General features: G+C 47.1%; 1 protein-coding gene and 3 long non-coding RNA genes across 4 annotated transcripts in view; 1 reads left to right on the top strand and 3 right to left on the bottom strand.

The window, feature by feature from the left end:
- The window catches only part of LOC309515150, a 227,725-nt gene that overhangs the window by 57,372 nt on the left and 157,630 nt on the right, over nt 1-12,723 (bottom strand). The gene's annotated exons all lie outside the window — the stretch shown is intronic.
- LOC309515085 lies at nt 275-2,069 on the bottom strand. Its single transcript, XR_014212246.1, has 2 exons — nt 1,328-2,069; nt 275-585 (listed from the first exon to the last, which is right to left on the bottom strand). It is a non-coding gene; the product is annotated as an uncharacterized lncRNA (long non-coding RNA).
- CDC25A (cell division cycle 25A) overlaps nt 3,114-12,723 on the top strand; it is a 16,213-nt gene continuing 6,603 nt past the window's right edge. Inside the window, exons 1-8 of the mRNA XM_082192477.1 lie at nt 3,114-3,465; nt 4,468-4,550; nt 5,626-5,677; nt 6,193-6,229; nt 7,329-7,430; nt 10,109-10,216; nt 10,831-10,971; nt 11,908-11,985. Of these exons, the coding sequence (XP_082048603.1) occupies nt 3,305-3,465; nt 4,468-4,550; nt 5,626-5,677; nt 6,193-6,229; nt 7,329-7,430; nt 10,109-10,216; nt 10,831-10,971; nt 11,908-11,985 (762 nt within the window). The 5' untranslated portion in view covers nt 3,114-3,304. The remainder of the gene's footprint in view (nt 3,466-4,467; nt 4,551-5,625; nt 5,678-6,192; nt 6,230-7,328; nt 7,431-10,108; nt 10,217-10,830; nt 10,972-11,907; nt 11,986-12,723) is intronic.
- Nucleotides 7,216-12,723, bottom strand: part of LOC309515130 — an 8,317-nt gene continuing 2,809 nt past the window's right edge. The window contains exon 2 of the long non-coding RNA XR_014212304.1: nt 7,216-7,410. This is a non-coding gene — a long non-coding RNA (uncharacterized lncRNA). The remainder of the gene's footprint in view (nt 7,411-12,723) is intronic.

Raw genomic sequence — 12,723 nt, 5'->3', positions numbered from 1 at the left:
TGACATCACAGGTAGTGTGTAGCCAATGGCCACAGCTGGGGAAACATCTGCACAGCCCTCGCTGGCCTCACAATGGGGGGGGCACCTCAGCAGTTATTAAAAATGAGGTGACCCCCCCCCCCCATTGTGAGGCCTGGGAGGGCTGTGCAGATGTTTCCCCAGCTGTGGCCATTGGCTACCAACTCCCTGTGATGTCACAAGGGGGTGCAGCCCCCTCTTCCTGTGACATGACTAGAGATTTCCCATACAATAAAAACATGGCACAAAACACAGATTTCTTTTCAGAAAACATTTATTTTGAATAAAAATTAGAAAGCCATTTATTTAGAAAACAGGAGCTGTCTGGCTTAAGTCCTGCGGTTCTCTTCATGACTTTCACGGCTGGTCTCGGGGGAAACCTCGCCGGCTCCTGAAAGGCAAAGGCAAACAGATGAGTGGGGTGGCAACTATCCGACAGCGTCCACCCAGACCCCTTGCCTTCTCCTTGCTCCACAGCATCCCAACGCCAGGCGATCGCCTCCTTCCGCTTGCCAGCCTGCCGCCACCATCTGGTCTTGGGGAAAACCTCGCCGCCATTGGATGTCCCTGAAAGGCAAAGGCAAACACGTTGATGGGATGGCGACTATCAAAGCGTCCACCCAGACTCTTCCACAGGCTTTGGTCTGACAACTTCATCCCTGACTGGCCTGCCCCGTCAAGGCAGGTTGCAGAGGTGGAGGGCCACCAGTTTGATGCGGTAGATCCACATGGGACTACACTGGTTTCCCTGCTTTCCACCTCTAGGGCTGTGCCGGGTAGTTTCCCTCCTCGCTTTGGCCGTCGACGTAAGGTCAAGAGCTCTACGAATGTCAGCAAGCTGACAGTCTCAAAAGGTAGGTCTGTTGACCTTGGGTTGAGGGCCAAAGACAAAGGTGAATGTCACCAGATAGCGTTCACAAATGGATCGGCCAGCTTCACAGGCTCTCGGCCTGCACTGACATCCCCAAATGTGAACCTGGCTTCTCCAAGGCGCCACCACTAGAAGCCGATGGGCAACTCTCCCTCACCACAGAATTCGCCAAGGGACACTCACCCGCCGCCAAAGGGGCAGCGTCCCTCCTCGGTTTGTCCGCCTGTTAATAAACAAACTAGGCTTCCAAACCCGCTTGCATCCCCTCGGCCAGTCTTGTAGCCTTGCGGCATCAACCAGGCACTGAATGCAAACCTTCCGGCAATCCGTCCACCACCAACAGCCGCGCCAGGTCCATTGCCACACCTCCCCCTGCTTCAGACCTGAATTTCATCCACCTTCAAGTGCGATCCCACCAGCAAGTAAGCCTCAACTTGCCTTCTCCTTGCTCCACAGCATCCCAGCGCCAGGCGATCGCCTCCTTCCTCCGGCCAGCTTGCCCCACGGGGCAGGAGACCACCCGAGCTGAGTGCCTCCACTGAGGCAACTGCCTCGGCCTTTGACTTGGCCAGCATTTATACCCTCTCAGCTGCCCAATGTTTTTGTGGCCTCACAATGGCAGCATCTGGGGAGGCCTCCCCATCACCCCTCAGACCTCACAATGAGGGGCGCAGCTCAGCAGCCATTGGCTCCTTGGCTTTTGACCAAGGAGATATATAACACCCCCCTCCCCAATTTGTGCCAGTATCTGTCAAGGCCACACCGGAAACCCAGTGGGGCAGGAGGGGGCATTTGTTAGCTTGTCACATGTGCTATGGTTAAATCGGACTGGTTAAATTGTCAGTAGAGGGTTGTGGAGAGCCTGCAGATTCTGTAGGAGTGCATGATGACCCTGTTGAAGAGATCAGCCACAGCTAAGAAGCAGCAGGCGGCGTTTTCCCGGGCACACTCAGCACCAGCCAAGCGAGCAATCGCGCAATGCCACCGGCGGAGACGCACCAATCGTAGTCCTCCCTGCCCGCCCAGGGGCCGCCTCTTACCATCCTTGGCGGAGCATTTTTTTTAAAAAAATATATAATCTTTATTAGCTTTCCAAACTTTATACTTCAAATACATATTATATTACATTTTACATTTATAGTGTGCTCCTACGAGCTGACTACTTCTGACTTCTTTATGTCGCTTCTTTATGTACGACTCTGGGGTTGCGCGCTCATGTCGCTCTGTAGGCTGAGGGAACCAGTGTTTGTCCGCAAACTGTTTTTCCGGGTCATGTGGCCAGCATGACTAAGCCGCTTCTGGTGAAACCAGAGCAGTGCATGAAAATGCCGTTTACCTTCCCGCTGGAGCGGTACCTATTTATCTACTTGCACTTTGAGGTGCTTTTGAACTGCTAGGTTGGCAGGAGCAGGGACCGAGCAACGGGAGCTCACCCTGTCGCAGGGATTCGAAGGCTGTGGTTTAACCCGCAGCGCCACCCACATCCCTATTTGTCCATAAATTGTCTGTAAATAAATAAACCCTTCTATAAATACAATTCTTGTCTATCTATATATTATTTGCAACCACCATTGGTTACTTTGATTACACTGTACTTCTTATTGTCATTTTTATTATTAGTCCAATAAAAGGACTTATATTACACATTATGAAGTTTATTTCAATTCTTCCGGTATCTCTATTTCACACACATCTTTCCTATGTACAACATAAACTTCTACCATTCTTTTTGAAATGTTCCATAACGTTGTTCAATTTCCCCCGTTAATTTGGCTATTTCCGCATTGACCATCTCTCTATGGTCGCACTTGGCTCCGCCCCTTCCGGGCGTGAGGGCGGGATTTCCCTTCGCTGTCCCGCCTTAAAGCTGGGGGGGCGGGAAGAGCAGCCTTAAAAACACGCGGTTCATTTCGTGGCGTCATCCTTCAGAGCTCGTCCCCTCTCTGCCATTGGCTGTTCGGGAGCGAGAGCTTCCCTATTCGTCCTCCCGCCTTTCCCGCCCCTGCTCTTCACAGAGGGGCGGGGTCCGGAGCCCGCGAAGCGAAGGACGTTGTCGCGGTCCCTCATTGGCTACCTCATAGCGAGTCCCCTCTTTCCATTGGCCGCCCGCTTCCAGGATGAAGAGGGCGGGGAGGGCGGGAAGCGGGCTGCTGCCCTGCTATTGGCCGCTCTCACTTTTGGCGGGAGGGCGCGAATCGCCGCCGCGCGCGCGAAGTGGGCGTCTCCCGGAGGAAGGGGCGGGGCCTCGCCGCTCTTTCGCCAGTGCGCGCGCGCTCTTTCGGTTTGCTCCGCGTTCGAGGCCGCGGCGACGTCGACGGCGAGGCTCATTCCGCCTCACAGCGCTGAGGCGGCAAGAAGCAGGGGGTCTTCGCTGCCGCCGCCGGACTGACTGACCCCCCCCCGCAGCCTCGCCTCATGGAGCCCGCCGGCCTTGCCCCGCCGAGGCTCTCTCACCGCCGCCGCCTCCTCCTGCAGGACCAGCCGCGCTGCCCCGCTCCGCAGGGTCGCGGAGGCCTCCCCGAACCCGCCGGCCTCGCTCGCGCCGCCGACCGCCGGAGGAGCCTGGGCTGCGGCGGGTAAGGCAGGCGGCCGCCCTCGACTTCGGCGCCTCACGCCTCGCTGTGGGGTGTTGGGGGGGTGGCCTTTGTCCCGCTCGACGCCGCAGAACTCCAACTCCCATCATGCTTTGCCGTCGGCCGCGGTCGCTGGGGCTGATGGGAGTTGGAGTTCGGCGACGCCGCACACCTGGCTTTAGAAGCCGCTTCGTCTATCCATTGAGCAACTTGGTGGGACTAAGTATATAATCCAAATAGGGCTGTTATATTTATTATTATTATTATTGTTATTGTTATTTATTTATTATTATATTTATTATTATTATTATATTTATTACTATTACTATATATTATTATTAATAATTATTATGCTGCGCTCTTCCTCTGAAGCAGGACAAGGTGGCGTATATGGTTCTCCTCGCCACGTCTCTCTCTATTTCTCTTATTTCCCCCTTTATCTGCACACACAACAGCCTTGTGAGGCAGGTTAAGCTGAGAGAGCGCGACTAGCCCAACGTAAGCTTCATAGTTCAGTGGGGAATTGAACCCTGGCCCAACACTCTTGAGCACTATACCAGTTTGAGCCTCATCCTCCTGCTTTAGAATCGGATAGAATAATAATTGGTTATTATTTTGCCGTTTTATTTATTTGATACGCTAATATTACACCATTTCTCCAGGGAGTTCCAGGTGGTTTCCATGCTTCCACTCCCAACTCGCTCCATTTTTTCTCTCAGCCATTGAGGTAGATTAAGGTTGGCCCAGTGACATAGCCCAGGGTCACCCAGTGAGCTGAGTGGGGATTTGAATGCTAGTATTTCTGGTTTATGATAGCCACTTTGCCACCCTGGTTTTCTTAAGTACGTAACTGGTCTCAGCATGGAACCACTTTTATGCAGCATTTTTTATTTATGTACTTTCATTTGTGTTTATGTAAAGTGGCATTATGTTCCATTGGGTGCCCTGAGAAGACTTCTTCACAACGATGTGTAATGCAACAGTAATGTATCTGATTATTTGCAGCTCAAGTGAAAATTGTGTACAAACGTCGGAAGAAAAGAATGTCAATCTGCAAAGGACGTCGTCTTCTGAATCTACAGATTCTGGTTTGTTTGCCTCCAGCTATAATAATAAATTTTATTTATACCCCGCCCTCCCCATCCAAGACCGGGCTCAGGGCAGCTAATAACCAATAATAAAACAAGTTGATTAAAATACAATTTAAAAAACAAGATTAGAATACAACATTAAAACATTAGGATGCAGCCTCTTCACAGGAGGAGAAAGGAGAAAGGAGAAAGAAAGAGGGGGATGGAATCAAACTGATTCTAAGCCAAAGGCCAGGTAGAACAACTCTGTCTTACAGGCCCTGCGGAAAGAAATCAGGTACCTGGTCTCATGAGACAGAGTGTTCCACCAGGCCGGAGCCAGTGTTGAAAAGGCCCTGGCTCTGGTTGAGGCTAATCTAACTTGCTTAGGGCCCAGGACCTCTAGGGTGTTGCTATTTATGGACCTTAAGGTCCTCTGTGGGGCATACCAGGAGAAGCGGTCCCATAAGTACAAGGGTCCTAGGCCGTGAAGGGCGTTAAAGGTCAAAACCCAGCACCTTAAATCTGACCCTGTACTTCACTGGTAGGCAGTGCAGCCGGAAAAGCACTGGGTGAATATGCTCCCATGTAATCCAAAACCCACTGGGCTTGACAATAAACTTCTCTGTAGTTTTAGATGGGAAGTTCAACTAGCATCTGAGCTAGAAGCTTACTTGATTGGTCCAAATGTAACTTTCTTACTCCAAATGATTTGGAGGATTGGGAGCATGTTGTAAGCCAGCACTCCCAGTTCTCTCCTTGATTTCCTGGTTTGATTCCACCATAATTTCCCTGAGCCCAGGGCAATGATGGCCTACAGATCAGGACTGGAAGCCCGGTTCTAACACTGATTGATTACCCAGTTGAGATGTAACATCATTGTTTTTCTGATTGGGAGAAAGGGGAACACTAAGATCCAAGACTTAGTATGAGCAGCCAAATCGTAAGATGGCTCTTATATGTGAACAATAAGCTTCAATATGTCAGCAGTCCATTTACGTAATGAGAACAGTACTGACCTAATATCTTTGTCTGCATGTTTTGTCACTTTCTACAAAAATCTTTGCAAGTTGTAAGATTATTTCTTTCACAGGTTGCTGTATGGATTCTCCTACCCAGCTCGGCATGAAAAACCTTGATGAAATGTATGTAGAAATACACTGGTGGTTTGTGTGCGTGTGTTTCTTGTGTGTGTGTTTTTTGTGGTTTTTTTGCTTGGGGTTTTGTATGAAACTGGTTCAGGGCACCCTAAAAGAGTCTGCTTTGGGGCAACTTGTGTTAAGCAAAAAATGCATTTGGAAGGTGTGAGAGTATTGACTTGAGTATTTCAGAACCCTGGTACTTCAAATTAGCAAGACTGGTGTAAAAGGTTCTTGGTTGTAGCTCTGCATGATAGGTTCCCCTCTGTTTCCTGGCACAATGTTTATGGGAATGTCCCATTCTTAGACTTTAGTACTCACTCACCAACGCACAGGAGAGGGATTTGTATGCACTCTCACACTCGGGAACATGTCACGCTTGCCAGAATGTTGGGTCACTGTCAGTGTGATATTATTTTAGCTAAATGAGTCATTGCTAGGTAGTCTATCGTTTTAGCTTGGATGTTGAAATTTAACTTGTAAATCTATGTTAAGGCATGTGCATCTTTTTGTTCTTGCAGTTTTAGAGTGCCCATGCGAAGAATGCACTCCCTCCCGGTAAGTGAAGCTTAGGAAGGAAACCTTCCTTTGTCCCTTTCTCAGCTGAATTTCACACTATGCAGAACTGTCAGATTATGTAAACTTAATGAATAAAGCTTGAAAAGTCTTGCATGTTGTCTGTCAGGCTCCTGGAAATCCCAATGTTGACATTAAGGGATTTTAATATCTTACACAGAGCTGGATTCTTAGTGTATTTTTGGTTTAATTTTACACACCTAATTTAATGACTGATTATTATTTAATAATAGTAACTATTATTATTCGTATCCCACCTATCTGACTGGGTTGCCCCAGCCAATCTAGCTTCCAGTATATATAAAAACATAATAAAACATTGAACCTTAAAAAGCTTCCCTATACAGGGCTGCCTTCAGATGTTTCTTAAATGTTATATAATTACTCATCTTCTTACCTGATGGGAGGGTATTCCACAGGGTGGGCACCACTACCGAGAAGGCCCTCTGCCTGGTTCCCTGTAGCTTAACTTCTTGCAGTGTGGGAACTGCCTGAAGACCCTCGGAGCTGGACCTCAGTGTCCTGGCTGAACAATGAGGGTGGAGATGCTCCTTCAGGTATATTGGGCCGAGGCCATTTAGGGCTTTAAAAGTCAGCACCAACACTTTAAATTGTGCTCAGAAACACACTGGGAGCCAATGTAAAATATGTATGTATTCTCTCCCGTCCTTAGGCATGATCACCTGAAAAAATTACAGTTTGAAACTCCCAAGTTTGCTTAGTATTGTATTGGCACTCACTAGTTTTAAATGATTAATTCTATGAAACAACAAATGCATAGAAATAGTTATTTATCCCCCCCCCCCGGTGGAAAAACAAAGCCCCGGATAATGTTCAATTTTAGAAATCCTTCCCTACAACACTTGCTCTTGTTCCGGGTCCTAGCCAGCTCTGCCCACCTCCCAATTCCAATCCACCCGTTTTCTTTTTCAGCTAGCATGCTGTGGTCCATGGCTACTGTCATTGGCCCAGATTTTATGTTTTTCAATTGAATTGGGTCCTGCTGTTCTATTGGTTGCTCCTCATGACAAAAGAGGAGAGCTGGAACCTGACTCTGCATTTGCTTCTCTCACCTTTGCAGCAGAGCCTTTTGGGATGCAGTCCTGCTCTGAAGAGGAGCCACTTAGATTTCCTCAGTTGTGATGTCTTCCAGGGATGTGGCCCTGAGGAGAACAAAGAGAATGTAAGTTTATTTCATTAAGTTCCTAATCTGGGGAAGATGGCCATGGCTATGCCCCAAGGGCTGGAACTGACGTCCATATGTAAGAGGGAAGTGTAACAAGGTTAGAGTTGTAAATGAGTGTTGCTGCAGGCACTGTGTTCCAGCTTAAGTGCTTTTTGCTGTTGTAAAATCCTAGATGTGAAATACTTGATGGAATGTTATTGGTAGAGTATTCATTTGGATATTTACAGGAGCACTTTCCGCGTGATAAGAGTAACTTCAGCCAGTGTGTGGAAAATCATACTGAATTGCTTCAGCCATTTTGCTCCTTCTGTTTCCTTCCTAAAGTTGCTGGAGAAGGGCCCCAGTTAGTTTTTGTGTTTGAATCTGATGCTGTTTGTCCCAGGGTGGTGGTCATTTTTCTTTGCACTGATGTATTCATGGAGAATTTAGAGCCATGATAAATAACTGCATGTGGTGCTTCATTTAAATGTGAATACATTTTCATAGAATCATAGAGTTGGAATAGACCACAAGGGCCATCGAGTCCAACCCCCTGCCAAGCAGGAAACACCATCAGAGCACTCCTGACATATGGTTGTCAAGCCTCTGCTTAAAGACCTCCAAAGTAGGAGACTCCACCACACTCCTTGGCAGCAAAGTTATTTTCCTTTACTTTGAAATATAACCCAAGGTGCCTAGTGCCATTTGATAGTTTCTAGGTGCTGGGTCACACTGAGTTTCCTGGGGTGCTAGTATCAGTCCTTGGGTGTTCTTCACAAACCTTCAATGTCTGAATCTGCTCAGCAGCAGATAAGTATTTGACCTAATCAGTTTAGCTGAGTGACCTGGTTTACCTTACAGAAAGAATGTGGAGGGAGTACATCTGGCTAAAACGTCATCACATTTTGATTTTTTTAAAGGTTCCATAAGATGCAGCTCGCAAGTTTCAAGCAGATTCTGCTCTGACCTTCCTTGGTCCATAATTAAGTGAATTTAAGTCTTTTCAACACAGACATGGCTTCATGGTCCTCATGAATTGCTTTGTAGTGCTACTACTTTTCGAAAGCTAAAAGAATAGCATGTACCCATTTTTTTCTCCTTGTGCAGAATATGCTTTTCTTTCACTCCAATTATGCATTCAGTTTTTGACACCACCTGCCAGGTACTTAAGCTGGAGACGATCCACCTGGCTTGGGTCACACCTTGGAGAAAGGAAAATGTGCTCTCCCATCAAATCCTATAAACCTACAAGCAATCAAGGATTTCATGGTTAGTCATTTCAACGTTTAGGGAACGTTTCTAACCCTCAAGGCTGAAAGAGAAAACCCTGAAAGTGTGTTACTAGTTTCCAAGTTAAACAAGAAGCAAAAGAATGTAAACAGGGTTATAGAATCATAGAATCATAGAGTTGGAAGAGACCACAAGGGCCATCGAGTCCAACCCCCTGCCAAGCAGGAAACACCATCAGAGCACTCCTGACATATGGTTGTCAAGCCTCTGCTTAAAGACCTCCAAAGTAGGAGACTCCACCACACTCCTTGGCAGCAAATTCCACTGTCCAACAGCTCTTACTGTCAGGAAGTTCTTCCTAATGTTTAGGTGGAATCTTCTTTCTTGTAGTTTGGATCCATTGCTCCGTGTCCGCTTCTCTGGAGCAGCAGAAAACAACCTTTCTCCCTCCTCTACATGACATCCTTTTATATATTTGAACATGGCTATCATATCACCCCTTAACCTCCTCTTCTCCAGGCTAAACATGCCCAGCTCCCTTAGCCGTTCCTCATAAGGCATCGTTTCCAGGCCTTTGACCATTTTGGTTGCCCTCCTCTGGACACGTTCCAGTTTGTCAGTGTCCTTCTTGAACTGTGGTGCCCAGAACTGGATACAGTACTCCAGGTGAGGTCTGACCAGAGCAGAATACAGTGGCACTATTACTTCCCTTGATCTAGATGCTATACTCCTATTGATGCAGCCCAGAATTGCATTGGCTTTTTTAGCTGCCGCGTCACACTGTTGGCTCATGTCAAGTTTGTGGTCAACCAAGACTCCTAGATCCTTTTCACATGTACTGCTCTCAAGCCAGGATGGGGGACACCCCATCTTGTATTTGTGCCTCTCATTTTTTTTGCCCAAGTGCAATACTTTACATTTCTCCCTGTTAAAATTCATCTTGTTTGTTTTTGCCCAGTTCTCTAATCTGTCAAGGTCGTTTTGAAGTGTGATCCTGTCCTCTGGGGTGTTAGCCACCCCTCCCAGTTTGGTGTCATCTGCAAATTTGATCAGGATGCCCTTGAGTCCATCATCCAAGTTGTTGATAAAGACGTTGAATAAGACCGGGCCCAAGACAGAACCCTGTGGCACCCCACTAGTCACTCTTCTCCAGGATGAAGAGGAACCATTGATGAGCACCCTTTGGGTTCGGTCAGTCAGCCAGTTTTCAGCTTTGCTTAGGTGTTCCACCCGAGATGCATATCAAGTCTCTGCTGTGAACTTCAATTTCATTATAGGAAGATGAGTGGGGGCGAAAAAGGCTACAGAAAGACTGGGTGTGGCAGAACAAAAGAGCTGATCGAGATTAGATTTCTCTTGAACGCTGCAGGACTCTAGACCCAAGGCTCTAGAACTGCAGGTTTCTTTCCTGGCCTTTTGAGCTCTAATGAATTGGTAAAATGGCTGTCTTGTTCCCTTTCCCTAAGGAACCATTTGAATTCAAAAAGCCAACAAAGCCTGCTTCTCGTACCTCTCTGCGTACCTCTTCCCTTGAAGATGAAGCGTTGAGGCAGGAGCCCACCACAACACTTTTGGTATGTACTACTAGTGTAGTCTCTGTGTACAGCCTTGAGACAGAGCTTCCTGTCCCAGAATATTGTGGTGCTAATTACTGTGCCCAAACCTGGGACCAACTCTGTCAGAAATGGCAGGAGAGTCTCAAAAGGCAGAAATACTGTTAGAAATCAAGATTTGGGAAAAAAACATGCTTCTGCATCAGATGCCAGATTGTAAGCTCAGCTCTTTGTACGCCTGCAGTTTCTAACTGCATGGAATGAGACAATGTGCTGAAGAGGACAACTTGGAGGTACACAAGCCAAGTGAGTCTTCATTATTTGCATGCCATGAGGACATTGGACAGCTGTCGCAGAGCCCTCATGTAATTATTTGGCAAGATCTGATTGTACGAGGCCACATCTTTCTGCATCTTGGTTTTGCAAGCAGATTAAGCTGATTTGTAGGCAGTTGGGTGTATGCATTTAGTGTATTTGGGTTTACAGAGTTATGATTCTAGATGAGAGCTACCCAAGCAAGCCAGGAGAAGGCCCTGTCTCTTTATTCCTCTCCTGATCTTCGCCTCAAAGTGAAGCCATAATCCTATGAGGGAAGACTGAATGAATGTCGACCAATAAAATATCATTTGTTTTAGTTTCATAGTGGAAAAGTTGACAACTATCAAGAAAGCTTCAGTCCAGCATTTCTGAGGCCGCTGTCTCGAGGGGCCTCGGAAACTGAGGAAGATGATGACGATGATGGATTCTTAGAGATAATGGATGGTTCAGATGTCTGCGTAAGTGATGATGAAAACACCTCTGTATTAAATACTTTAAAAACTAAAAGTTCCCCAGCTAGGTGGTTTGTGTTGGGTACAGCCATTTGCAGCCTGTCTAAAGATGGCCAGTACCGTAGATACTGCACTTGATAATTGATATAACTAGGCTTTTTCAAATTCCTTGGTTTGCCTATTTTGGGTGAAAACATGGAGATAAGTGGACTTGAGCAGTAACCTCTCTTGTTTTAGTAATTCATTGGTTGGTTGGGTTTCCAGCAGCTTTCATCAGTAACACATAATTAAACAGAGCTAAAAGGCTCGTGCCTTGCTACATAAATGCAAAAAGTGATGATACCGAATAGCCTACCAGGGGAAGGAAATTCCAAAGATGATGTGCCACAGGAAAAGCGTATCCTTAGTCAGACCCTTTTTACCGCAGGAGCAGGTGGAACACAGAATAGGGCTTTTGAAGCACATCTGCGGGAAAGCAAACTCAAAATGGGAGGGAGCAATACTGCAAATAACGACTTTTGGCCCGCCATGTGTTGCTAAGCTTCCACTTACTTCATCCCTTACTAATGGCCATGCTGACTGCGGATGAAGAGATTTGGAGTCCCAACAACATTAGGGGAATTTCCCACCCCTACCCTGTCGTGGAATTTAAAGATGAATACCAGTACTTCTGACTACTCTAGGAAACAACACTGCACATTTTGCAAGTTTGGTGTGATGTATTCATTGAGATTTGACCCACACAGCAAACTCAACACTCTATTTTGGTCCAGTGGACATTTCTGAGTAGTCTGCAAATGCATTCCACGTATAACTTACGACAATAATTTAATTTAATCTTGATAAGTGGCAAAGTCCCTCCTGTCCAAGAAGAGTCACCATTTCACTTGCTACTAATGTTGTTTTCCCTGCTTAGTAACTGACCTTTTAATTTTATTTTAGAATGATGGTGAGATGCCCTCTGACGTGGCCAGCCTTTGGACAGCTCCTCTAGTCATGAAGAAAGGGGAGGATGCCCATGTAAGTTGGCCATTTTAGTCTTCATGGAGCCTGAATAGTGCATTTAAAACCCTTTGTTGCTTTCAGTGGAGCCTATTTTCTGATATTCAAGAGGTGTTCGCTTTTAGTGCTGTTTCTCTTGAATACGTTTAAGCATATGACATCTACTCCACAGTTGTCTATCTGTGGCTTTGGAGCTTGTGTTTCTTTGTGTGTGGTTGTGTGTTCTGGCCAAGATGCAAGATGGAAGCAGAGCTCTCTTCCACTTCCATGGCCTTGCCAGTCCTTTTGGATTCCACTTGGTGCCTCACCTCGCCACAGAGATTAACTGTGGTGGGAAACATTGCATTGCTCCTGCAACGGAGGCAGCTGTTCCTTCAGCACTTTCAGAGTGGGTGGATGAGGTATAAGTAATTACTTGTGGTCAGTTGCTTTTTGTTGATGCCTTTGGCTGCCTGGCAGGGACGCGGCTGGCGCTGTGGGTTAAACCACAGAGCCTAGGATTGCCGATCAGTAGTTCGGCGGTTCGAATCCCCGCAACGGGGTGAGCTCCCATTGCTCTGTCCCTGCTCCTGCCAACCTAGCAGTTCGAAAGCACGTCAAAGTGCAAGTAGATAAATAGGTACCGCTCCGGCGAGAAGGTAAACGGCGTTTCTGTGCATTGCTCTGGTTCACCAGAATCGGCTTAGTCCTGCTGGCCACATGACCCGGAAGCTGTACGCCGGCTCCCTCGGCCAATAAAGTGAGATGAGCGCCGCA

This window comes from Podarcis vaucheri (assembly GCF_965113315.1).
Source record: "Podarcis vaucheri genome assembly, chromosome: 12".
NCBI classification, from domain to species: domain Eukaryota; kingdom Metazoa; phylum Chordata; class Lepidosauria; order Squamata; family Lacertidae; genus Podarcis; species Podarcis vaucheri.
The sequence above is the reverse complement of the archived record's forward strand: the minus strand, read 5'-3'. Positions and strand labels throughout refer to the sequence as shown.